A 27,810-nucleotide genomic window follows, 5' to 3' on the forward strand; every position below is an offset into this window, starting at 1 on the left:
AATTCCTTCACTCATCATATGTTCTGCAAGCTTTGATTCTTCCTTGTGGATTTTTTTTGTTTTTTTGGCGGCACGGCTTGCGGGGTCTTAGTTCCCAGACCAGGATCGAACCTGGGTCCTCAGCGGTGAAAGCGTGGAGTCCTAACCCCTGGACTGCCAGGGAATTCCCCCTTGTGGATTTTTATTATGAACTAACACATATAAATTCATAGGCCATCTCTGTCCAGTGGACCCTTATATGATGATGGAAATGTTCAACATCTACATTGTCCAGTTTGGTAGCCACCAATCAGATGTGGCTACTGAGTGCATGAAATGTGACTAGCAGGACTCTGGAACTACATTTTAATTTTATGTGATTCTAATTAATTTAAATTACCAAATGTGGCTAGTGGCTACAGTGTTGGACAGCACAAGTATAGAGAATACTATAATACGTACTTACAGCATCCAGTTTAAACAAACCTTCACATTTGGCCACATTTGCCTCAATTTCTCCTCCTCCTCTCCCTACTCCTTCCCACTTCTCTTACCTCCTACTACCCTCCTCCTTCCTCCCTTCTCTGCTACCTCTTCCTCCTCCTCCTTCTTTTAATACTTAAAAACATTACAGATATAGCTGAAATTCCCTATGTACTTCTCCTTGGTCTCATTCCTTCTCCTTCCACACCCCACCTACCATTTATAGAATATTCCAATTTCCCTCCTAACTTATAGCTGTACTTTTGTGATATATCCCATTTCCATATATTCAATGATTATGTTTCTTGGCTGTAGGTGTTCTATTCTGTTCCAGTGGTTTATTTTTTCTTGAACCAATAAGCCAATGTTAATAACTATAGAATGAATTTTGATATCTGGTAGGGCATGTCCTCCTACCTCATGCTTCCAGATTGTCTTGGCTATTCTTGGCCTTTTGTTCCCTCTATGAATTTTAACACATGCACGGATTTGTGTAGTCACTCCCACCATCAAGGTACAAAACAGTTCCATCACCCCAGAAAACTCCCTCATGCTAACCCTTTATAGTCTCTCTTCTCCCCACCCTTAACACCTGGCAATCAGAGATCTGTTCTCTATCACTATAGTTTTATTTTTTTGCGAATGTTATATAAATAGAATATACAATATGTGACCTTCTGACATTGGCTTCTTTCACTCGGCATGACGCCTTTAAGTCCCATCTAAGTTACTGCATGAATCGGTAGTTTATTCTTTTTTTATTGTTGCGTAGTATTCCATTGTATGGATATACTAGGGTGTGTTCATCCATTCATCTGTTAAAGGACATTTGGCTTGTTTCCAGTTTTGAGCAGTTATGAATAGAGCTGCTCTAAACATTCATGTGCGGGTTTTTGGTTGATCACAAGTTTTCATTTCTCTAGAATAAATACTAGGCGTTGATTGCTGAGTCATATGGTAAGGATATGTTTACCTTTTTTTTTTTTTTTTGGATATGTTTACCTTTGAAAGCAACTGCCAAACCATTTTCTAGAATGACCGAATCGTTTTTCATTCCCGCCAGCAATGTATGAGAGTTCCAGTTGTTCCACATTCTGTCAGCTTTTGGTATTGTCGGTATTTTTTGTTTTATTTATTTTAATAGGTGTGTAATGGCATCTCATCATGATTTTTTTTGGCCATACCATGTGTCTTGCGGGGTCTTAGTTCCTTGACCAGGGATTGAACCCCGGCCACAACAGTCAAAGCCTGGAATCCTAACTACTAGGCCACCAGGGAACTCCAATCTCGTCATGATTTTAATTTTCATTTCCCTACTGGCTAATGATGTTAAGCATCTTTTTATGTCCTTACTTGTTCTCTTTATATTCATTTTGACCCATGGATTACAGAAGTGTGTTAATTTCTATATATTTGGAGATGTTTCTGTTTTCATTCTGCTATTGATTTTCAGTTTAATTCCACTAAACTCTCCAAAAGAGAGAACATACTTTATAGATTTTAAATTAAAATTTGTTAAGGTTTGGTTTATGACCAAGGATGTTATTTATTGCCGTGAGTGTTCCATATACACTTGAAAAGAATGTGTATCCTGTTGTTGGGTGGAGTGTTCTATAGATGTCAGTTCTATACCAGTTGGTTGATGGTATTGCTGTTTTTCTCTGTACTTGCTGAATTTTTATGTACTCGCTACCAGTTCTGCTGCTTACTGAAAGAAGAGTGTTGAAGTCCCCAACTGTAATTGTGGGTTTGTCTATTTTCCCCTTAGTTCTCTTAGTTTTTGCTTCACTTAGTATTATTATGTCTCCTTGGTGAATTGTTCCCTAAGTAATGCTCCTCTTTATGCATGGTCATTTTCTTTGTTTCAAAATGTGAAGTGTGAAATTCTTTGTCTGATATGAATATAGCCGTTCAGCTCTCTTGTGGTTAGTGTTTGTATGGTGTATCATTTTCCACCTTTATATTTATTTCTTCTAGCTTTATCGATATTTATGTAACATCCCATAAAATGTATTCATTTAAAGTGTACCATTCAACGATATGTTTGGTATATTCACAAGGTTGTACAACCATCACCACCATCAATTTTAGAACATTTACCTCACCCTCAAAGAGAAACCCCATACACATTAGCAGTCACTCCCCATTCCCAACCTTATCCCTGGCTTCTGGCAACCACTAATCTACTATCTGTTTCTATGGAGTTGCCTATTCTGGATGTTTCATATAAATGGCAACAATATATGACTGGCTTCTTTCACTTAGTATAATGTTTTTAAGGGTCATCCATATTGTTGAATAATATTCCATTGTATAGATATACCATATTTTTTTATCCATTCATCAGTTGGTGGATATTTGGATTGTTTCCATTTGTGGTTATTATGAATAACGCTGCTGTGAACATTTATGTATAAATTTTTGTGTGGACATGTTTTCAATTCTGTTGGATATGTACCTAGGAATGGAATTGCTGGGTCATATGGTAACTCTGTGTTTAGCATTTCCAAAGTGACTCCATCACCATTTTACATTCCCACCAGCAACATATGAAGTTTCCAATTTCCACATCTTCCTCAACACTTGTTATTTTCTGTTTTTTTTTTTTTCCGGTACGCGGGCCTCTCACTGTTGTGGCCTCTCCCGTTGCGGAGCACAGGCTCCGGACGCACAGGCTCAGCGGCCATGGCCCACAGGCCCAGCTGCTCCACGGCACATGGGATCTTCCCGGACCGGGCAGGAACCCACGTCCTCTGCATCGGCAGGCGGACTCTCAAGCACTGCGTCACCAGGGAAGCCCTATTGTTGTTTTTTTTAATAGCCATCCTAATGGGTGTGTAGCAGTACCTCACATGGTTTTGATTTGCTTTTCCCTAATGACTAATGATATTGACCATCTTTTTATGTGTTTATTGTCCATGTGTGTATCTTCTTCAGAAAAATATCTATTTAAATTCTTTGCTTACTTATTTTTAAATTATTGAGTTGTAAGAATTCTTTATATATTTGAATATAAGTCACTTTTTAGATCAGATTTGCAAATATTTTCTCCCATTGTGTAGACTTCCTTTTCATTTTCTTTATGGCTCCATTTTACATTTAATCTGCCTATATCATATTTAAAGTGAGTTTCTTGTATCCAGCATACAGTTGGCTCATGCTTTTTATCCATTCTGACATTCTCTATTATTTTCATTGGGATTTTGATTGCAAAATTACATATTTTGTAATCATATTTTGATTGTAATATTATAAATTAATTTCAGGAGAATTTATATCATATAATATTGAGTCCTCTATATATAAATAGTACCTCTCTCCATGAAGATTTCTTTACTCCAAAATTTTAATAATAATTTATTAAAATAATTTTAATACTATTTTCCAGAAAATTTTTGCACACTTTTTGTTATATAATTGTTTATTTGAGTATTTTGAGCACTATCTTTTTTTTCTATTAAATATTTTAACTGGTTATTTTTGTAGTATAGAAACACTGTTGTAGTATAGAAACACTGTTGACTTTTGTATATCAGTGTTTTACCCAGTACTTTTTCTGAATTCCTGTTAGTTTTGTTAGTTGGTCTGAAGATTTTCTCGCATGTTCTATATAAATAGGCATATCATCTTCTAATAATGACGGTTTCATATCTTCCTTTTCAATTTTTATTCACTCCCTCTTTTTTCTTCTTTTCTTGTTGCATGGAGCAGTGATGGGAAATATCCTTTTTTATTACTGACTTGAATAAAATTCTTCTAAAATTTCAGAAATAAGAGTTGTATTTACTGTACATTTTTAATAGATTTGTTTTACCAGGCTAAAGTATTTTTTTAAATTTAGCCAAAAGTTTTATCATGATTAATAGTTCTTACTAAATGCTCTTTCTGCATCTGTTGGTTATATTTTTTCCCTATAGTCTATTAGTGTGATATCTTAACATTAGTCGATTGTCTAGTACTGAACTATCCTTGCATCCTTGGAGAAAAGAAAAAAACTATTTGGCAATGATTTTTTGATACATTGATGGATTTAGTTTGCTAATATTTTATTGGTATTTTTGTACCTATTCTTATTAGTGAGATTGAGAAGTTATCTTCTTTAAAAAAATTTTTTTTATTGAAGTATAGTTGATTTACAATGTTGTTAGTTTCTGGTATAAGCAAAATGATTCAGTTATAAATATATATATAGTATATATGTATAGTATATATATGTATATACATTTTCAGATTCTTTTCCATTATAGTTTATTACAAAATACTGAATATAGTTTCCTATGCTATACAGTAGGACCTTGTTGTTTATGTATTTTATATATAATTGTTTGTATCTGCTAATCTCAAACTCCTAATTTATCCCCCTCTTTAACCATAACTTTGTTTTCTATGTCTGTGAGTCTGTTTCTCTTTTGTAAATAAGTTCATTTGTATCATTATTTAGATTCCACACATAAGTGATATTGTATGATATTTGTCTTTCTCTGTCTGACTTACTTCACTTAGTATGATAATCTCTAGGTCCATCCATGTTGCTGCAAATAGCATTATATCATTCTTTTTTAGGGCTGAGTAATATTCCATTGCATATATATACCACATCTTCTTTATCCACTCATCTCTTGATGAACATTTAGATTGCTTCCATGTCTTGGCTATTGTAAATAGTGCTGCAGTGAATGTTGGAGTGCATGTATCTTTTTGAATTATTGTTTTTTCTGGATATATTCCTAGGAGTGGGATTGCTGGATCATATGGTAATTCTATTTTTAGTTTTTTAAGGAGCCTCCATAGTGGCTGCACCAGTTTATATTCCCATCAACAGTGGAGGAGGTTTCCCTTTCCTCCACACCCTCTCCAGCATTTGTTATTTACATATATTTTTAGTGATAGCCATTCTGACTGGTGTGAGGTGGTACCTCTTTGTAGTTTTGAGTTGCAATTCTCTAATAATTAATTGCTGTTGCGCATCTTTTCATGCACCTATTGTTGATCTGTGTGTCTTCTCTAGAGAAATGTCTGTTTAGGTCTTCTGCCCATTTTTTGACTGAGTTGTTTGCTTTTTTGTTATTGAGCTATATGAGGTGTTTGTATATTTTGGAAGTTAAGCCCTGTTGGTCACATCATTTGCAAATATTTTCTCCCAGTCTGTAGGTAGTTGTTTCATTTTGTTTATGGTTTCCTTTGCTGTGCAAAAGCTTGTAAGTTTGATGAGGTCCCATTTGTTTATTTTTGCTTTTATTTCTATTGTCTTGGGAGACTGACTTATGAAAACATTGGTATGATTTATGTCAGAGAATGTTTTGCCTATGTTCTCTTCTAGGAGTTTTATGGTGTCATGTCTTACGCTTAAGTCTTTAAGCCATTTTGAGTTTATTTTTGTGTATGGTGTGAGGGTGTGTTCTAACATCATTGATTTATATGTGGCTGTCCAGCTTTCCCAACACCACTTGCTGAAGAGACTGTTTTTCTCCATCGTATATTCTTGCCTCCTTTGTTGAAGTTTAATTGACCGTAGGTGTGTAGGTTTATTTCTGGGCTGTTTATTCTGTTCCATTGATCCATATGTCTGTTTTTATGTCAATGCTGTGCTGTTTTGATTACTGTAGCTTTGTAGTATTGTCTGAAGTCTGGGAGGGTTATGTCTCCAGCTTTGTTCTTTTATTTAAAAATTAATTAATTAATTAATTTATGGCTGTGTTGGGTCTTTGTTGCTGTGCACGGGTTTTTCTCTAGTCGTAGCAAGCAGAGGCTACTCTTTGTTGCAGTGTGTGGACCTCTCATTGCTGTGGCTTCTCTTGTTGTGGATCACAGGCTCTAGGTGTGCGGGCTTCAGTAATTGTGACATGTGGGCTCAGTAATTGTGACTCGCAGGCTCCAGAGTGCAGGCTCAGCAGCTGTGGCACATGGGCTCAGCTGCTCTGTGGCATGTGGCATCTTCCCGGACCAAGGATCAAACCCATGTCCCCTGCATTGGCAACGGGATTCCTAACCACTGCATCACAAGGGAAGTCCCTCCAGCTTTGCTCTTTTTCCTCAGGATTTCTTTGGCAATTCTGGGTCTTTTGTGGTTCCATATAAATTTTAGGATTATTTGTTCTAGTTTTGTGAAAAATGTCATGGGTAATTTGATAGGGATCGTATTACATATTTAGATTACTTTGGGTAGTATGGCCATTTTAACAATATTAATTCTTCCAATTCAAGAGCATGGGATATCTTTCCATTTCTTTGAATTGAGATGTTACCCTCTTCTATTATACTTTTCTTGTTTACATTTGTATACCCAGGATATTAACATACAAAAAGAGTTGAATGGGTTACTCTTCTTTCTATTCTCTGAAGCATAAAAATGTATGTCATGACTAAATAGGATTTATCCCAGAATATAAGGAATAAGAGAGAGCAAAAACAAATACCCAAATATCTTCCACTCCAAATCAGCAGCACTTTGTGAGGTGGTGTGGTATATCAGATGTTCTGCTCACTTGTAGGGACTTCCAGCACTGTGGGTGGAGGAAGGGCATCCTTTTCAGGACACGTATGGTAGGACAAACTTTTGGCCCTAAATAATAAACATTAAAACAAGGCATTATAATTGTTTTATGTAAATGACTTGTCACTCCAAAAGATTTCAGGTATCTTGAGTCCAGAGGTTGGAATCTTTTATTTCTCTGTATCTCTGAGCTGTACAAGCACAGGGCTTAGTATATCCGGAATGAACTCAATCCCCATGAACTTTGTTGGGGGCAACCCTTGAGCTCAATCCATATGGGGACCCCAGATTAGGTTGCCTGTTTAGCAAGAGGCCTGCGATGACCTTTATAAGCCAGCTGAGGGCCATATTTATGATTATATATGTTTTGTGCAGAGTCTTGGGTAAGGGTAGAAAGAGGCTGAGTGCAGGCCTCCTGCTGGCAGCCCAGGGGTGCATTTCCACTGTGCATTTGTACACGTGCTGTCCCCCTGCTGTGGTTACTTCCTCATAACCAATGTTCCAGGACTCACTTTACTGCTCTCCCCTGTGGGTGCACACCTGGTGCAATCCCATCCTTCCATGAACAGCCTTTTTTTGTTTGTTTGTTTTGCGGTTTGTGGGCCTCTCACTGCTGTGGCCTCTCCCGCCGTGGAGCACAGTCTCCAGATGCACAGGCCCAGTGGCCACGGCTCACGGGCCCAGCCGCTCCGCGGCATGTGGGATCTTCCCAGACCGGGGCACGAACCCGTGTCCCCTGCATCGGCAGGCAGACCCCCAACCACTGCGCCACTAGGGAAGCCCCATGAACAGCCTTTTGACACAGCAGCATCTCTAATCACTCAGCACAGCACTCTCCAAACTTCTGGAGCTTTCTGGATGAGGCCTCTTCTGGCCTTCCCCACACAGGGACAGGAGTGTGGAACTGGTCATGCTTGTGTAAGACATGGACAAGCAGGAGACAGAGCTGATGAAATACCTCTTACGCATATTGTTACTTCTCTGTCTTTGTTGTGGTGAAAGGCTTGTCGTGCTTGGCATGGGTCTGGGTAGCAGTCGTGATCTGACGCTCGTGAGTAGGAATGGATGTACCCGTTGCTGTGCTGTGTGTGATGAAGCAGGACCAGCATGAGCAGGGATACAGGTGTGCTTGCTGTGTGCTTGCTGGGGGCAGGTTGGGTCATGCCGGTGAGCAGTGTGACTGGCGGCAATGCTGAGAGGGTGCAGGGCACGGGTGGGCCACACAGGAGGAGTCCACAGAGTAGGAGCCGCCACAAATTCCGCTCAGGTGTCTTGGCTTCATGCAGTTCCCTATATTTTTAATGACTCACGAAGGATGAGAAGGAGTGCAGAGTGGCAGAGGCCCTCAGCCGTTCCAGGCTTTAGCAAAGGTCTTTCACCCATCAGTGGCCATGGATCAGTTTCCTCTAGTTTCTTCCACATATTTTATTTTAATCTATTGAAAGAATGAATACCACTTTAGCTGAGTACTGGGTATATGAGTGTTTATTAGTCTTCAGACCACTATGTATATATGTTAAACACTGCTTTGTATGTACGATGTATGTAACAATTTTTTAGAAAAGAATGGCTTCCCAACCCCACTGACATAATAACAGTTTTTTGGGTTTTTTTTTCTTGGTGATAATGATGATTGATGCAGGAATCCAATTTGATGCTGATTCCTAGGGGCTACTGAGAATTGACACTATGCTGACATCCTGACAGAGTGAGCCTTCATGTCTGCCTGCCTATTTCTACAGGATCTAAGGTAGCCTAGTGAGCAATGATGTCAGGATGTGGAGTCATGCAGAGGTAGAGAAAGCATTCAGAGGAATTTGTAGTGTTCCAGGGACTGTGGATGTGACTGCCCCAGTGCAGAGCCTTCCGTGACAAAGCTGCTCGATGCACACGCTGTTGGTGGTACCGATAATGAGGAAGAGAATCTCTGTGTTGTAAAGAGATTTCCAAGACTCAGCCACTTACTTGATTCAACCAATTTCCAGGGTCATTAAAATTCTTGTATATTTCAGGACAATGGACTTTTTTTTGGACATACTTGTTTTTTTTTCCATGACGATAAATTTGTCTCTAACCTTTATTCAATAGGGATGGAGCCTATAGCGGTGTCACTTGAGGAGAACAGCAAACCGGCTCAGATTTGCCAAAGCAAGGTCTGTGCGGACAGGTGAGGCTGCAGCAGGTGACATTCGCAGGTCTAGCTGCAGGGTGGCTCAGAGTGGGGAAGAGAGCAATGCCCTGTGCCATCGGTCCTCGGCTGCATCCTCTGTCCAGTCTGCTGCCGCTTCCCCCTCGCACACTCCACTCCAACCACACTGGCTCCTAGCTCTTCTTCACACCTAGTAAGCATGCTTCCTCCTTAGGTCTTTGCACTTGTTGGTCCCTCTGCCTGGAATGCTCTTTCCCTGTTTATACCCCCGCAGGGTTCACTTCCTCACCTCATCGGGTCTCTGCTGAAAAACCTCCTTCTCAGAGGGCCCATCTGACCTCCCCTAGGAGCCAGCCCCTCCCTCTCCACTTGCTCTGCTGAATTCTTCTCCTTCTCATTAATCTTTTCCCCAACATATACCTTCAGTCCCTCCTGCTAGCATGCCAACCCCGAGAGAGCAGGACTGTCTGTGTTGCTTCCTGTAGACCCTGGAACAGTGTGGTGTGGAGAGAGGTGAGGTGAGGCAGGGGACAGTTTGGAGGAGGCATGGTGGAGCTCAGAGGGGTGGCCGCAGGGGAGTGGTGAGTCAAGGGACCCAATTCACAGCTTGAAAAAATTGGCTGGTGGGTGTAGAAAAGTTGGAAGACGGTAAGGTGCAAGTGGGAAGGCCAGCTGAGCATCTGTGTTAGTAACACAGGTGAGATGAGATGGAGGCTTGGATCAGGGTCAGAGAGAAAATCAGGTGGGCATCAGATATAATATATTCTGGAGGTAGAATAACCTGAACTCGCCGATGAATTGGATGTGGAAGCTGAGGGGAGTGTCAAGATGTCCCTCAGGTTGTAGAACTTTCAAGTGATAGTTCAACAATTATATTCCATATAGTTGTGGATTATTACCTAATCTGAGTTATTGATGGTAAATCATCTGCTGAATTCTAGGAAACATAGAAAATGAGGTTGAGTGTTATAGGATTTCATTTTATTTCTTGATCGTAAATATTTACAAATCAATTTATTGAATACATCAAATTTCTGCATCCCTTTTAACCTAAATCTAATTTCAACCTGAAAACATGTGGAATACAAATTTTCTGATTGTGGGCCCCTATCTGATGGGTTCCCAGCGCATCTAATACCCCAACTAGTTTACCCCCCAATACTAAAATGGTTAACCCTTAACAGTTCAGTAGGGATTTATATATAGTAGAAGTCTTTTAAAATGCTAATTGCCTATTAGTTAACACAATAAAGTAGTTGGTGGGTATGTTTGTGCTCAGTAGTTGGTGATATGCATAGTACTGAGTCAGAGTACATTTCCTTCTGCACTGCAAACAAGTAAGTCATGAGATGATATGTCAAATACTCAAGCTACATCCAAACTGGACTCAAGTTGTTAGTGCCCCAGGTCACGCTGGGATGATGAAGGGCTACATGCTCAGGAAAGGTGGGAAGGTGATAGCGTGAAGATTGTGCTCTATACAATTGAGCATCATGGGCCCTGGCCCATCCTGGAGCCCAAGGGGTGAGCACACTCTGCATCCTCTTGTTAGTTCTTGTGCAGATTTAAACACTCATCATAGCACATTTTCAAATAGGGCAATGAATTTGGGGTAGACATTTCTGCATGTCACTATAGCAAATCTTCTCATAGAGAGAAATATAGCTATCTAGGGGTACCTGCAATTATTTATCAGGCTCTTCCCTGGTTGTAGATTTCATTTAGCTGCATCTGAGAGGAATGGCATTTTCTGGCTAATAAAGCTTTTCGATAGCTAGAGGCCAGCCTTCTTATACTCAGAACCACAAGTGCTCAATATGATGAAAAATGGACTTAGGTGCATCTCTCAAAGCACCAGAGAGAATGTCTACAAAGCAAGGTTTCATTCTTCCCTTTCCTTTCTAGATCCTAAAGGCAGCTATTTTTCCCAGTAAAAATTAGGATAAGTTTTCAATAATATCTATCTTGTAATCCCAATGTACGTTATTAGCAATTTTGCATGATTAGTTCTGGAGATGTGTAGATTATAATTTTTAAAAAATTTAAAATTCTATTTAAAAATTCTAGAAGTTTGAAGAGTTTTAAAAAACCAGATCAAAAAATGTACTTATATCAGTGACTTATGGCCATAGTGTTCTTTTCAGAAACCAAACACGTCAGTCCCTACAGCATGGCCGTGAGAGAAGATATTCCAGTCAGGCCTATAGTAAAAAAACCAGGACACGGGTCTGGGTTCCGGAGCTTCTTAAAGCAAAATAATGCTCTGGAAGCTCTTAAATTCCAAGCTTTGTGGTTCTCAGTGGCTGTAAGTAATATAAACAAAGTCTTTCAAGAGAAATTTCTAAAGCTTTTAATTTGATCTGAAAGCTTTGCATAAGCTCCAGATCCCAGGCCTTCCCGTGCCTTGGGAATCTCATTGCGACTTCCTAAGCACACTTGTCACTGTAGATTTCTGTCTTGTTGGGGGCTTCATGTTTTTATATTATATTATATTAATTATATAATATTATATTACATAACTTTTTGCTATTTCAGTTATTTAAAGGAATACTACATAACATCTTTCCTTCTTTTTTTTTTTTTTTTTCTGCCAGGGTAAATACTTATGACTGTGGAGAAAAAATTTCAAGCTGGTTGTCAAAGTTTTTTGGCCGTCCGTATCATTTGATCAGACAAAGTTCAGACTTTCAAAGAAATGCAAGGAAGAAACGAGGCAAAGGTATCACATTTCGGATTGCTTCTTAGGGGACAGGCACTTGGGTTTAACCCTTGCAGACACGAAAATCAGCCCACAAAATGGATTGACAGGGCAACGTGCTCATGAACAGAAAGTAGGGGGGGTCAGCCTCTGGCAGAAAGGTGCTGTGGTGTCCCCCAGGTCAGCAGGACCCATGTGTGGTCTCCAGGATGAGCCCGAGGAGGCCGAGGGGGGCTTGCAGCCTCTGCTCAAGCTCTCTGCCTCAGTCCTGCATGTTTAGAAGCACAATTAAGTTTTGTTAAAGAAAAACATTGGTAGCTTGCTGTATACTAAGAAAATCTGGACTTCTAGTCTTGGTCCTGACACCAAAGTTGTTGAGACCTTGGCAAATCCTTGAACCCATTGGTGTTGAACTTCTGTAGAACTCGACGGCAGAACATTGTAACGGCATGTCATCTACTTAGATTTAAGGGTTTTGACAGTTTTTCCCGCCGTAAGCTGTTGTGAGCATAAAATGAGACAGCAGAGAAGAAAGTACTTTGAGCTAACAGTACCATATAGGAAGAGAGAGTTTTCAGGTGTCTGCTCAAATGTCACCTTCTCGGGGGAGCCTTGCCTGGCTGCCCTCCTTAGAACCAGGGCCCCTACCTGAACCTCCAGCTCATTCCCTGTTTTATTTTTCTCTGTGGCACTTTTCACATCCTATAGGCCATGCATTTGACTCAGTTATCCTGTTTATGTTCTGTCTTCCCTCTGTTAGATCATAAGCTCTGTGACGGAGGGGTTTTTCTCTGCTTTGTTCAGGGCTTAGAACAGACCTGGCACATAGTAGTTGCTCAGTAAATACCAGATGAATAAATGAATGGACTGGAGAGTTGCCACATTACTGGTTTGTGCAGGAATGACCTGGCTTAGTCACTAGCTCCCTGGGGGACTGGCTTGTAGATCTACACCTGGAGTGAGTCATGGTGGGCTTCAGGGAAGAGGTGAGTTTGGAGCTGCATCTTAACAGGAGAGTAGAAGTGTTCCAGGCAGAGAAAGGCAAGAAGATTACTGAGGAGCAGCATGGCAGAGCTTGGCATTTCATGGGTTCAGAGAAGGGTTTAGGAGGGTCAGACATGGGTAGGGGAGTGATGGGGCAGAGCTAGAGAGAAGAGATGAATGTGCTGCTGAGGAGTAAGTAAGCACTGTCTTCAGGTTGAAGAACTGAAGAATTCTACCCTGGGGAGTTTCATGATGCAGCTTGCATTAGAAAGACACCCCTGGTGAGGTGTGGAGGCTGCAAGGGAGAGGGAAATGAAGGAAGCAAAGAGTCCAGGCAGGAGGCGGCAGTGACTGTCCTAGTGGGAGATGGGACCTGGGTAGGCAAAGGTGGGAGCAGAATGAATCCGTTGGCTGCTCGATACAGGATCAGGAGTGTCAGCTTGTGAATATTATACTTCAAAGATGCCATTTATGGTGGAGAGGTCTCTGGTGGTCTAGGTCTAGGCCTTTGAACATTTTTGTGTTGGTACACCTTAGAAGAAATTTTTTAAAGCTACACTATCTCTTTACGTTGTCATCTAAATTAAAAAAAAAAAAGTTGCAAAGGATGTGATTTCCAGCATATTGCAAATATACAGGCTTACTTTGGAGATACTGAGAGTTTGGTTCCAGACCATTTCAATAAAGCAAGTCACAAAAATGTTTTGGTTTCCCAGTGCGTATAAAAGTTATGTTTGCACTCTATTGTAATCTATTAAGTATGTAATAGCATTATGTCTAAAAATCAGTGTGCATAACTTAATTAGAAATACTTTTTGGCTAAAAAACTCTAACCATTATCTGAGCCTTCAGTAAGTCATAGTAACATCAAAGATCACTGATCACAGATCACTATAACAAATATAATAATGAAAAAGTTTGAAATATTGTGAGAACTACCAAAATGCAACACAGAGATATGAAGTGAGCAAATGCAGTTGGAACAATGGTGCAATGGATTTGCTCGATGCAGTGTTGCCACGAACATTCAATTTGTAAAAAACTTAATACCTGTGAAGTACTTGCGAGGCATGATAAAGTGAAATGCAATAAAACAATGTACGCCTGTAGTCATTTAAAATTAAAACTTGTACATTGCCCTTTTAAATATAAACCAGTGGAGTCTCAATACCATAGTGATTTGAGTCTTATGAGTATTAACTTAAAAATATGTGTATAAACAAACTGTTTTTTAAGGTACAGAAATTTTCTTTCTTTCATTTTCTTTCTTCAACTTGTATTTCCATTCCACTTCCTTGAAGGAATTTTATCTTAGTGTTATATATTTTATGCTTGAAACTCTTTCCTTGATCACCCTACCATATTTATCTGAAACTAAAATTATATATAAATTGAAATGTATAAAATTTCTTAAAGTTTCCTGTGATTGTAGAGTCTCAGTGTTAGGAAATTTTTCCTAGGTTGAGTTCTTATCATAGTTTTTAATAGTACACAGTTGATCAAAGCAACAAAAGTATATTATAAATTTCAAAAAATAGTTATTAAACATAAAGAGAAAAAAATAGTGGAAAAAGAATCTCTTAATGAGATGGCTGGCCACCTGTGATTAATTCCCATGTCCATGAATGACTGTCACCTATCATCAGAATAGCTGGTGTTCAGCACTGGTTCTCTTCTGAAGAATCTTATTTAAGTCAGTAAACAGCTGGGGATGAAGGTGTTTGGTTAATGCGCTGTCACTCAAACCTTTCTTCTGAGGCACAGGGATCTAACATCAAGATGACTTTAATCATCTGTCACTTGACAACTTAATTAGTTCCGGCAGTTTTGTGGTTAGCAAAGAATTGGAACCCATCTGACCTACAGGAGGATCAGTCACCCAAGCTTGAGAGACTTTTATTTTCTCAGCACAGACCCCAGGGTTTTGAACTGGTCTTTTGTTTTCCACCCTGGAGATTTTTAGCCCCCAGGGCCAATGCGCCATAGGAGAGGTGCGGCCTTTGCCCTGTGAAGGGTGAGAAGGGCCTTTTGTGGAGGGGCCTGGGATTGCACCTCACTGCTCCGGCAGAGCCATTTTAGCAAAGAAGACATGGAAATAGAGAATCTGTAAGCGATTCTCTTGGAAGTGTCCATTCTCGGGTACTCTGGGGTCCACAGGCCTAGTTCAGAGACAGCTCATTAGGTTTTGGCCCGGCCAGCCTTTATCATCAACATCTTGTATAAAGACAGCTATGGCCCAAAAAGTGGGAGCTGGAAGCTGGGTGATGGGCTGCAGTAGTTCTGGAGGCCCTTGATATTTTCTTCCACTCTTTTTTTTTTCTTTTCAGTAGTTTTAAAACTTGTATTATTTATTTCTAAAGTCAATATTACACACTTGCCCAAGGGCAGAACCCAGCTTCTCCCTGCCTAGATTCACTGACCAGATTCAGAAGATCTCACTGGGCCTGTGACCCTCATCAAGGCCCTTCTTCTTGCTTGGGGAAGGTCCCCCCCGACCCCCGCCACTTCCCCACCTCCGCCCTGCAGCCCCATCTCTCCTCCTTTAAGTGTTGCCTCCAAGTTTCCTTTGCTGGAAGAATTTAACTTCAGCATTTTATTATTTTTTTCCAGATTATCAACAGCATATTCTAGAAGCTTATGTTCTTTCTGTTTTTGAGAAGTTTGAGCCATGCTTAAAACATTTTTTATTTCCAGGGCACCATTTTCTTCCCTTTAGAAACAGTCCCTAATATTTAAAAATGCAAGTCTTCCATTCAAGTACTAATCAGGCCAGGAATTCTACTCAATATTCTGTAATAACCTATATGGGAAAAGAATCTGAGAAAGAATGAATATACGTATACGTATAGCTGAATCACTTTGCTTACACCTGAAACTAACACAACATTGTAAATCAACTACACTCTATTATAAGATAAAAATTAAATTTAAAAAATGCAAGTCAATGGAAGCATGATTCATTTGCATTCCAAGAAAGCAACTCTTCTTTTCTAATTTATTTTATCTTAATTTTTAAATTTAGGTATAATTGACATACAACATTATATTAGTTTCAGGCATACAACATAGTAATTTGACATTTGTATATATTGCAAAATGATCATCACGATAAATCCAGTTAATACCCATCGTCACACAGTTACAAATTTTTTTCTTATGATGAGAACTTTCAAATATGCAATACAGTATTATTAACTGAAGTCACCACACTAGACATTACATCCCCAGGACTTATTTATTTTATAAGTGGAAGTTCGTACCTTTTAACCTTCACCCATTTTGCCAAACCCCGCCGCCCCCCGCCCCCCACCTCTGGCAACCACCAATCTGTTCTCTGGATCTATGAGCTTGTTTTGTTTTGTTTTAGATTCTGTAGCTAAGTGAGATTATACAGTATATGTCTTTCTCCATCTGACTTTTCACTTAGCATAATACCCTCAAGGTCCATCCATGTTGTCATTAAATGGCGAGATTTCATTTTTTTATGGCTGAATAATATTCCACTGTGTATGTATACCACATTTCCTTAACCATTTATCCATCAGTGGACACTTAGGTTGTTTCCCTCTCCAACAACTCTTCCTTTAAATACTCCATCACTTTTAGATCAATCTGCTTGTACAACAGCCACCCTCTCTCTGGTGAATGAGGCACAGTATCTGCTGATAAACAGATCCAGTGTTTTGGAACTTCAGCAGCAATTAAGCACCAGGTAAGATCCCTGTACTATTTGCTATTTACCTTGGGAATAGCAGGCAGGTGTAACTACTTGCCCCTGGGAGTGAGCTGGTCACCTCCCTAGGGAGAAAATGTCTGCGAATCATGAGTCCAGACCCTTCATTGAGAAACTGAGGCCCAGAGAAGTCACAAAACTTTTTAGGCCAGTTTCCCTTAATCTTTTAGAGGGTTCTCTTTTATCTTCCAATGTCCTTCTTGATGCCCTCAGGATGCTTGGCGGAGAATCCCAACCCTCATTTTTAATCATTTCAATTCTTAAACATTTAGTTGAATGTAATCGCCAGCAATTGGACCCACATTTTTTTTTTTTTTTTCTGTACGCGGCCTCTCACTGTCGTGGCCTCTCCCGTTGCGGAGCACAGGCTCCGGACGCGCAGGCCCAGCGGCCATGGCTCACAGGCCCAGTCGCTCCGCGACACGCGGGATCCTCCTGGACCGGGGCACGAACCCGTGTCCCCTGCATCGGCAGGCGGACTCTCAACCACTGCGCCACCAGGGAAGCCCCCTGGACCCACTTTTGTTGCCCACTCTCCCACTGTCCCCTGGCCCCTAGGAGCCTTGCATTACTTCCACAGTCCTTTTAAGTGAAAAGAAGAGTGGTTATGAAAGCTTTTAAAGTTGTAATTGTAGATACTATTTGTTTGTAGCATCAGACAGAACTAGCACCCTTGCCTGCTCACTCCCACCCAGGGATCTCCCAAGGGTCCTGGAAAAGTCAGCTCTAGAAAGGGTCTTGGTTGGTTCAAGCCCCCTCATTGTCCTTCAGAGGAAATTGAAGTCCCAAGGTAATCAGACAATTGGGGCAAAAAAGAAAAATCACCCAGCGCTTACGTAAGAGTTGGGACCGGCAGATCATTCATGGTCCACACCTGTCAACACCATGAGTTGGGGCTCCTGTGACGCTCACGTGCCCTGTGGTCCTGGGCACATGTGTGCACATGCACAAACATGTACACATATAGCTTAATAAAAGCTACAAAAATGGCCTGTTTATAGTAAGTCCTGTTTATAGTCATTGGCAAAAACACACAACAGTGTTCCCTTGCCGAGGTCCAGGCTGCCCTCTTTAGGAGCTGCAGTGTGATGCCTGGTCCCTGGGCGTTCACTGAGTTTTCCCGGTACTCAGTGACCCCCTTCCTCAGGTACCCTGGGCCCTGGATGGAGCAGGTCTGCAGTTTTCTGGGATTCTTGGTGTGGAAAGAGAGGAGGTGGGGACAGGCTTGCTGCAGCCCTGGTTCCTGCAGTCCTGGTTTAGTGCAGAGCTGACAAGCAGGAGGTAGGAAGGCCAGGTGGTCAAAGGTAGGAGAAACAGCCTGTGGTTAGTACATAGCATCCCTGGTTCTGTTTTCAAATTTGATGGATGGTATTGTCTCCATGCGGGCCATGGTAGCTTTTGGACATAAAACTTTCCCTATTAAAAAGCACAAAGGGAGTTTTGTTTGTTTGTTTGTTTATAACCTGAAGGGTAAATCCAGAATCAAAGGATTTTAGGACTGGAAAGTGCTAACCCTCTCATTTCCCACAAGGGCCCTGCAGTCCTCATCGATTGTGGGTGTTGCCCATAGGTACTGGCAAAGCTGGACTTGGGTATCCTGGTCCCTGGCTTTTCACATGCCAGGGGCTTTGAGATACAGACATGGGACCCCTTACTCTCCCCCAGTGTCTTTCAGTTCTGTCTCCAGGGCAAATTCCAGTCATGCTCAAGGATTTCCCTCCCTCCAAACTTCAAAAATTTTTATTAAAGTACAACAAAGTGCAAAAATCATAAGTACATAGTTTAGTGAATGTTTACAGATGTATATACCCACGTAACCACCATCCAGATCAGGTAGAGAACATTTCTAGAACCATAGACCCCTTCCTCATGTCCCTTCTTGGTCAACCCCACTGAAGGTTGCCACTATTATGCCTTCTTTCACCCTAGACAGTTTCACCTTTTCTTAAACTCAATTTAATGGGATCATACAGTGTGTTCCTCTGTTGAAGTTTGCAGATGCTTTTTCAGTGTTTTTTTACCTTAGGGGAGGGCGTGCATGGAGGTGCAGGGAGCTGTTTAATGGTAACTTGTGCTAATAAACAAAAATTTTAAACAAGAATTACAAAAATAGCATATGCTTAGTTAAAACTGCAAATGGGATGGAAGCTAGGAAATAAAATTTTTAATCGAGATACAATTGACATGCAACATTATATTAGTATCAGGTGTACAACATGATTCTATATTTGTATATACTGAGAAATGATCACAGTAAGTCTAGTAAACATCTGTCATCACACATAGCTGGAAATTTTTTTTTAAAGATTGTTTATTTCTTTTTCTTTTTTTAATAAATTTATTTATTTATTTATTTATTTATGCCTGTGTTGGGTCTTCATTGCTATGCGCAGGCTTTCTCTAGCTGTAGACAGCGGGGGCTACTCTTTTATGGTGCTCAGGCTTCTCATTGCAGTGGCTTGTCTTTGTTGTGGAGCACGGGCTCTAGTCACGCGTGCTTCAGTTGTTGTGGCATGTGGGCTCAGTAGTTGTGACTCACGGGCTCTAGAGTGCAGACTCAGTAGTTGTGGTGCATGGGCTTAGTTGCTTCAGGGCATGTGGGATCTTCCCGGACCAGGGATTCCCCCACGCTGGCAGGTGGATTCTTAACCACTGCACCACCAGGGAAGTCCTGTAAAACTTTTTTCTTTTTATGAGTACTTAAGATTTATTCCCTTAGCGCCTTTTAAATATGCAATAAAGTCATTTTTTAGACAATACAGTATTATTAACTATAGTTGCCATGCTATACATTACATCCCCATGACTTGTTTATTTTATAACTGGAAGTTTGTACCTTTTGACCCCTTTCACCCATTTTGCCCACCCTTCTCCCCACCCCTGGCAACCACCAATCGGTTGTCTATAGGAAATAAATATTAAAACGTCCCATGTATACTCTATGTTGCTTTATGATGGTCTAATATCCAAAAAGAGTGTGAGCTCTTGATACTTTTTAGGTCCTTGATAATTAAACCTGTTGACAGTCTTTAAATGCCTTGTCCTGACTCTGTAGAATTGGTATTTTCTCATAAGTTTATTCACTCGATCCCAGTTCACTTGGTTTCCAAAGTTCTTCATCTCTTCAGCAAATATCTACTCACCCATTGCACTGCCTCTTGTGGGCTTCTCCATGGAGATGGGACCATATTCCAGGGAGATCACGGAGGTCTGTCCAACAGATGTGTGTCTCTTGGCCTTGCACTCATGATAAAAGCTTGTTCTGATCATCGAAGCCTCAGGCGAGTACAATTGATGAACTCAGGCATCGAGTGGTAGAAATGTTGAATTATTACAATAGTGCAGTTGTCCACCCTTCCCCACCTTTTCTCTTTCGGGTATGTCTTAAACAGTGATGAGAATGGAAAGGAAGAATTATTCCCAGTGAACAATCTCATCTCGCGTTTCCGTGCCAATATTATTACCAGTGGAACAAGGGCTTTTGAAGAAGAGAAATGGGATGAAATTTCAGTTGGTTCCTTGCATTTCCAGGTAAGTTCCCAGGAGTTCTATTATCCTTCCTCAAGGGTTGCCAATGGGGATTGACCTCATTCCTAGGCCGTGATGGTAGCAGGTAGCAGGGAATCCCATGCCCCATCACGTGCCCCACCCCCACCAGGCGTTGACTCTTGCCCACAAAATCTCAGCAGAAGGGTATGTGACACCTGCATCCTGGGGTGCCCCTTGGAATGATCCATCCCTCCTTCCTCCGGGGAGGGCAGCAGTTTCACGTGGGGAAGAGAGAACGTACAGGTGATGAAGGTACAGACTTTGTCGCCGTGTCTAGGCTTCAACTCTGTTTCTTGGAATGCTTGTGTCTATGAGAACGTCCTCCTCCTGAAACCTGCTGGATTTTCTCGCTGTCTGGAGCTTGTGGAGGAGGACCCAGATGCCTCATGGTCCTTCAGTGCCCATGGTGGCTGTACCTTCTCCCCATGCTCTCTCGCTTCTGGCCTCATTGGCAGCTGGGGAGCAGCTTGCAGTTAGAGGCGAAGCCTCCAGGATGCCCTCCCTCCCTAGGCTTTGGGCTCCCCAAACCTGAAGTCTTCAGCTAACATCTACATTCCTCCTTAGGGTGGATGAGGCCCCTGAGACCTGACCCCCCGGCCTCTCCCATCTCCCCGAGCTCATCACCCCTCCCCTTCTGCCTGCCCTGCAGACCTTCTCTCCATTCCCTAAACAAGCCAAGCTTCCTGCCTTAGCACCTCAGCCCTGCTGTCCATTACACATGGAGCACTTTTCCTCCAGATCCTACAGAGTCTGAGCTCAGATGTTACCTCCTTGGAAAGGTTGTTCCTGACCCACCACAAGGTCACACTCTGCACAGTGTCTCCTTATTTCTTCAGAGCTTATGAGGGTGGGGACCAAGTCTATTTAGTCCCTGCTGTTCCTCTGGGGTCTAGGACAGTCCTTACCCAGAGTAAGTGCTCCAAATTGCTGATGGAATGAATGGGCAGGAAAGCTATGGAATAGCTGGGGACAGAAGGATGGGTCATCTGCACAGGATGTCCCCAGTTCTTCAGTGGGGAATGAAATTATCTAAAAACAGTAATTAGCCAGTTGTATAAACTGATTGTAATAGGGCTACTGCACTCAAATGGAACATCACTCTAACTTCCAGGAAAGCAGTAAACAATAATTTAACCCTTAATGAAGGATTTCAGAGGTCTGGGGTTTGGGGTAGGGATAAACTGTGTGGCACCAATAGAAGAAAAAGATGTCCGAAAGATCTTTGTTACTCATTTAACTCTCCAAGCTTCCTCTTATCCTGGAAGCTGCTCCCCCTTGAAAGAATTATCTCTTTTCTCTTCCACAGACCTCTCTGGCACCAGCCTTCTGTCATTCCGCTCAATCCTCCATCCTGGCTGACTCTTCTTCATTTTCTGTTGCTGTGTCCCTGCCATGCTATAAAAGCACCTGCTCTCAGGGTACATGCCCAGTAATGGATTGCTGGGTCATATGGTAGTTCTATTTGTAGTTTTTTAAGGAACCTCCATACTGTTCTCCATAGTGGCTGTACCAATTTGCATTCCCACCAACAGTGCAAGAGGGTTCCCTTTTCTCCACACCCTCTCCAGCACTTACTGTTTCTAGATTTTTTGATGATGGCCATTCTGACCGGTGTGAGATGATATCTCATTGTAGTTTTGATTTGCATTTCTCTAATGATTAATGATGTTGAGCAGCTTTTCATGTGTTTGTTGGCAACCTATATATCTTCTTTGGAGAAATGTGTATTTAGGTCTTCTGCCCATTATTGGATTGGGTTGTTCAAAAAGAGTCATGTACCAAAATGTTCATTGCTGCTCTATTTATAATAGCCAGGACATGAAAGCAACCTAAGTGTCCATCAACAGATGAATGGATAAAGAAGATGTGGCACATATATACAATGGAATATTACTCAGCCATAAAAATAAACGAAATTGAGTTATTTGCAGTGAGGTGGATGGACGTAGAGTCTGTCATACAGAGTGAAGTAAGTCAGAAAGAGAAAAACAAATACCGTATGCTAACACATATATATGGAATCTAAGAAAAAAAAAAAAAAGGTCATGAAGAACCTAGAGGTAAGACGGGAATAAAGACACAGACCTACTAGAGCATGGACTTGAGGACACGGGGAGGGGGAAGGGTAAGCTGTGACAAAGTGAGAGAGTGGCATGGACATATATACACTACCAAACGTAAAATAGATAGGTAGTGGGAAGCAGCCGCATAGCACAGGGAGATCCGCTTGGTGCTTTGTGACCACCTAGAGGGGTGGGATAGGGAGGGAGATGCAAGAGGGAAGAGATATGGGAACATATGTATATGTATAACTGATTCACTTTGTTATAAAGCAGAAACCAACACACCACTTTAAAGCAATTATACTCCAATAAAGATGTTAAAAAAGAAAAAAAAGGGCTTCCCTGGTGGCGCAGTGGTTGAGAGTTGCCCTGCCGATGCAGGGGACACGGGTTCGTGCCCCGGTCCGGGAAGATCCCACATGCCGCGGAGTGGCTGGGCCCGTGAGCCATGGCCGCTGAGCCTGCGCGTCCGGAGACTGTGCTCCGCAAGGGGAAAGGCCACAACAGTGAGAGGCCCGCGTACCGCAAAAAAAAAAAGCACCTGCTTTTACACATCCTGCCTGGTACAGAGTAGGCACTAAGTATATGATAGATATATAGAGAGAGGGAGAAATAAAGGAAGAAAAGAAGGAAAAGAGAAAGCACTACAACTAGACCAGGATCACTGTCAGAAACTTACCTTGTAACAAGGAAGTTGTAAGGTACCTGGGTACATGAATACAAGAAGGACTCTAAAAACACCTTTCTGAGATGCTTTGCTTTCTTTAGGTCATGATACTTAATAAACATTAATTAATGAAAGTTAAAATATGCATGCCCTTTGACCCAATAATTTCACTCATAGAAATCTATTCCATAAAAAATACTGTTACAAATATGCAAAGATATTTTACGAAATTACTCATTGCAATACTTTATAAATATGAAAAATTGGAGAACATCCTAAATATCCATAAACGGGAAGTTTTTTTTTTTTTTTTTTTTTGCGGTACGCGGGCCTCTTACTGTTGTGGTCTCTCCCGTTGCGGGGCATAGGCTCCGGACGCGCAGGCCCAGCGGCCATGGCCCACGGGCCCAGCCGCTCTGCGGCATGTGGGATCTTCCCTGACTGGGGCACGAACCCGTGTCCCCTGCATCGGCAGGCGGACTCCCAACCACTGCGCCACCAGGGTAGCCCAAAAGGGAAGTTTTTAAAAATTAATTTTTATTGAAGTGTAGTTGATTTACAATGTTATGTTAGTTTCTACTGTACAGCAAAATGAATCAGCTATACATACACATATATCCCCTCTTTTTTGGATTTCCTTCCCATTTAGGTCACCACAGTGCATTAAGTAGAGTTCCCTGTGCTGTATAGTATGTTCTCATTAGTTATCTATTTTACACATAGTATCAATAATGTATATATGTCAATCCCAAACTCCCAACTCCTCCCACCCACCCTCCTTCCCCCTTGGTATCCATAGGTTTGTTTTCTACATCTGTGTCTCCATAAAAATGAAGTTGATTAAATAAAGTACAATACATCCATACAGTGTTGTCCTGTGCAGGCATTAAAAAGTATAAGCTATAGTTAATAATGTGCCTTTCAAAAAGTAAATGCTAAATTAGGAATCTGGGATTAACAGATACATGCTAATATATATAAAATAAACAACAAGGACTTACTGTATAGCACCGGGAACTGTACTCGATATCTTGCAATAACCTATAATGGAAAAGAATCTGAAAAAGAATATATTTATATTCTTATTATACTATATATAAATATTATATAATATAAATATTATATTTATATAAATATATATTATATTATATAAATATAAATATTATATATATTTATGTAATTTATATTTTTTTCAGATCACTGTGCTGTGTACCTGAGACATTGTAAATCAACTATACTTCAATTAAAAATTTTTTTTAAGTAAATGCTTAAGAGATGTTTGTTGGTGATAATACTCAGTGCTGAAGCAGTTGCAATGTGGGAAAATCTAACACATCTCTTTTGGAAAGCAATTTTTCACTGGATATCATCAAGTCATAAAAGGTTTATACCTGTTGACTTTATAATCTCCTTTTGGGAGATTTAGCCTAAAGAAAAATTCAAACAGGAAAGAGAGTTATGTGAATTAGGGCCTTTATTGCAAAATTATTGATTACAGCAAAGCATTAGAAATTATGCACATGGCTTCAAAGGAGAAGAGCTAAGCGCATCAACCCATGGGAATGCCAGGCCATGGTGAAAACTGCAAAATCCGGGGATGAGATAGCTGTTTGCGAACGGACACCGAACGATGTCCGTTATGTATTGTGGAGTAATTAAAAAAGAGAAAGAAAGCCAGCAGCTCTCAGCTCTCAGCGAGTGTGTTTCACAGGGGCGCGTGTGATCGTGTGAGCTACTTGCTGCAGTCTCGCAGTCTCGAGCGATCTGTGGCCACGAGAGCAGCGCAGGGTGTGTGGCTGTTCATCTTCTCCCAGTATGCCCTCCAATCAGTTCTTTTCTTCCCTGGAGGAAGCCCAACATTCCCTGATAACCACCTGTGAGTCACAACCACTCTTTGTTTTCTTCAAAGCCCTGATGCAGTAGCCTTTAAGCTGATAAACGAATGTGGGTGATTCCCTAGCGGGCATTGGGAAGAGGCGGCACTTCCTGGCTCTGTGCAGTTTGAGTATTTCTCTGTGAGTCTGAAATTGGCTGTTTACAACGATTCTTCCTGGACCCAGATTCCTCCCTGCAGAGTGTGACAGTCTGGTCACTTTCATGGCAACGCTGTCTTTTCCCTTCTCACCTCCCAGGTTTTGGGACCTTGTCACAGATGCCAGATGATTTGCATCGATCAGCAAACTGGGCAGAGAAACCGAAATGTTTTCCAAAAGCTTTCTGAGAGGCGAGAGAGAAAGGTAAGCATGATTGCTAAAAATGACACCCCATTTTAAGTTCCTGATGCATTGTCTACACCAGAACTAATCCTTAATAGTGCTGAGTAATTTTCAGAAGTCGGAAAACGTTGTAAGGCTGATGGGCTACCATCAAGATGCAGACCTTATCCGCGACACTGTCTTATTTTTCCTTTCCATTCATTTCCTCACTATTTTTATGACATGTATCTTTGATGCTTTCAAATCTTGTTGAAGAGATATGGAGTGTAGATAAGAAATAGTTTTAAAAAAAAAGTGGGGGGGACTTTCCTGGTAGTCCAGTGCTTAAGACTCTGTGCTTGCACTGCAGGGGGCACGTGTTCCACCCCTGGTCTGCGAACTAAGATACCACATGCTGTACGGTGCAGCCAAGGGAAAAAAAAAAAAAGAGAGAAATAGTAAATAAGTAAAGTAATTCTATTGTCTCAATCATTATTTTCTTCGCCACAGAAATCTCATGAAGAATAAAAATGCCTTATGGTGAATAGGGTAGCTGCATAGAAAATAAATTCCACTATACTAAGTTTGTAAGTCATCTTCTTGAGGGCTAAAATGACTAAGTGTTGTTGTGGATCCCAGATTATAAAAGCTGAACTTCTAAGAGATTGATTCATTAGGAACATCCATTTATTTCCGGGCTTGCACTTTCTGTGAGGACTTTTGGTTTGCAAAGAATTCCAGGAAGCCAAATAAGCAATCAGGCTGCACAGAACAATTCTTGAAAATTAACAGAAATAATGCAAGCATTTCATCTCTTCCCAGTAATAAACTGGCAAGTTAACTCACGGTAAAATGTTCTGCATCGTTTCCTGTGTTTCTCCAAAACCAGAGCTTTGTTTCACAGTATTTGATTGACAAAACTCTCCTTACGGATATGGATAGGTATGGTCTGCAGAGCTGTTGCGCTTGAGTATTATACCAACAAGTCTGTTTGCTCAGCTGTGGCAGGCCGTGCCAGCTGGGGACGTGGGGACCTGGAGCCTGCCCCATGCAGGTTGCCAGGAGAGAGGATGTGTGCGCACAATACTATGGTACATGGAAGTGGTATTTCTCAGCATCACAATAATTCTTGTGCATAAATCTTTTTATTTTTTAAATTTGGAATAATTTTAGATTTACAAAAAAATTGCAAAGATAGTACAGAGAGTTCCTGTGTACTCTTCACCTATATGTACACAAATATTAAGGAATTAATTTATCCCCAGTCCCTAGCTTGGGGCCTGGAACGTAGTGGTGGCCAACTGATGTTATCACAGATCTGGGAGCACATCACATACTCCAAAGTGTTGTTACTGGCTCACTTGCATTGATGGCAAACGTTTTTTGTTTTAATTTAACTTTTATTTTATATTGGTGTAGAGTTGACTTACAATGTTGTGTTTGTTTGAGGTAGACAGCAACTTGATTCAGTTATACATATCCATATATCTATTCTTTTTCTGATTCTTTCCCCATTTAGGTTATTACAGAGTGCCGAGTAGAGTTCCCTGTGCTGTAGAGCAGGTCCTTGTTGATGATCTGTTTTATATATATATTAGTGTGTATATGTTAATCCCAACCTCCTAATTTATCCCTCCGCCCCCCCCCCCTTCCCACACCCCAACCATAAGTTTCTTTTCTAAGTCTGTGAGTCTGTTTCTGTTTTGTCAAGTAGTTCATTTGTATCCATTTTTAGTTTCCATCTATAAGTGATCCTATGATATTTGTCTTTCCCTGTCTGACTTAGTTCAGTTAGTATGATCATCTCTAGGTCCGTCAGTGTTGCTGCAGATGGCGTTATCTCATTCCTTTTTATGGCTGAGTAATACTCCATTGTCTATATGGACCACATCTCCTTTATCCATTCATGTGTTGATGGACATTTTGGTTGCTTCCATGTCTTGGCTATTGCAAATAGAGCTGCAATGAACCTTGGGGTGCATATGTCCTTTCAAATCATGGCTTTCTCTGGATATACACCCAGGAGTGGGACCGCTGGATCATGCTGGTAGCTCTATTTTTAGTTTTTTAAGGAACCTCTATACTGTTCTCCACAGTGGCTATTATCAATTTCCACTCTCACCAACAGCATAGGAGGGTTCCCTTTCTCCATGCCCTCTCCAGCTCTCACTGTTTGTAGGGTTTTATTTTAAAATTAATTTTTATTGGAGTATAGTTGCTTTACAATATTGTGTTAGTTTCTACTGTACAGCAAAATGAATAAGCTATACATATACATATATCCCCTCTTTTTTGGATTTCCTTCGCATTTAGGTCACCACAGTGCATTAAGTAGAGTTCCCTGTGCTATATCGTGTGTCCTCATTAGCTCTCTATTTTATACATAGTATCAATAGTATATATGTATCAATCCCAATCTCCCAATTCCTCCCACCCCACCCCCTTCCCCGCTTGGTATCTATACATTTGTTTTCTACGTCTATGTCTCTCTCTCTGCTTTGCAAAAAGGATAATTTATACCAGCAGTCCCCAACCTTTTTGGCACCAGGGACCGGTTTCGTGGAAGGCAGTTTTTCCATGGATGGGGATGGGAGACACCGGGATGGTTCAGGCAGTAATGTGAGCGGGAGCGATGGGGAGCGATGGGGAGCGGCAGATGAAACTTTGCTCGCTCACCCGCTGCTCACCTCCTGCTGTGTGGCCCTGTTCCTAACAGACCGCGGACTGCTACTGGTCCGCGGCCTAGGGGTGGTGGACCCCTGGTCTATACCATTTTTCTAGATTCCACATATATGTGTTAATATATGATATTTGTTT

General features: G+C 41.1%; 1 protein-coding gene across 14 annotated transcripts in view; it reads left to right on the forward strand.

Annotated features, from left to right (window-relative positions):
- Positions 1-27,810, forward strand: part of MOCOS (molybdenum cofactor sulfurase) — a 58,584-nt gene that overhangs the window by 30,071 nt on the left and 703 nt on the right. For 12 of the 14 annotated variants that reach the window (XM_019930385.3, XM_019930389.3, XM_019930399.3 and 9 more), the window contains 6 exons: positions 9,044-9,122; positions 11,699-11,823; positions 16,393-16,498; positions 19,648-19,800; positions 19,912-20,050; positions 24,931-25,035. In XM_019930385.3, coding sequence (XP_019785944.1) covers positions 9,044-9,122; positions 11,699-11,823; positions 16,393-16,498; positions 19,648-19,800; positions 19,912-20,050; positions 24,931-25,035 — 707 coding nt within the window. The remainder of the gene's footprint in view (positions 1-9,043; positions 9,123-11,698; positions 11,824-16,392; positions 16,499-19,647; positions 19,801-19,911; positions 20,051-24,930; positions 25,036-27,810) is intronic. The other 2 variants (XM_019930384.3, XM_019930392.3) reach the window with 1 other exon arrangement.

The sequence above is a fragment of the Tursiops truncatus genome, chromosome 13 (genome assembly GCF_011762595.2).
Source record: "Tursiops truncatus isolate mTurTru1 chromosome 13, mTurTru1.mat.Y, whole genome shotgun sequence".
NCBI lineage: Eukaryota > Metazoa > Chordata > Mammalia > Artiodactyla > Delphinidae > Tursiops > Tursiops truncatus.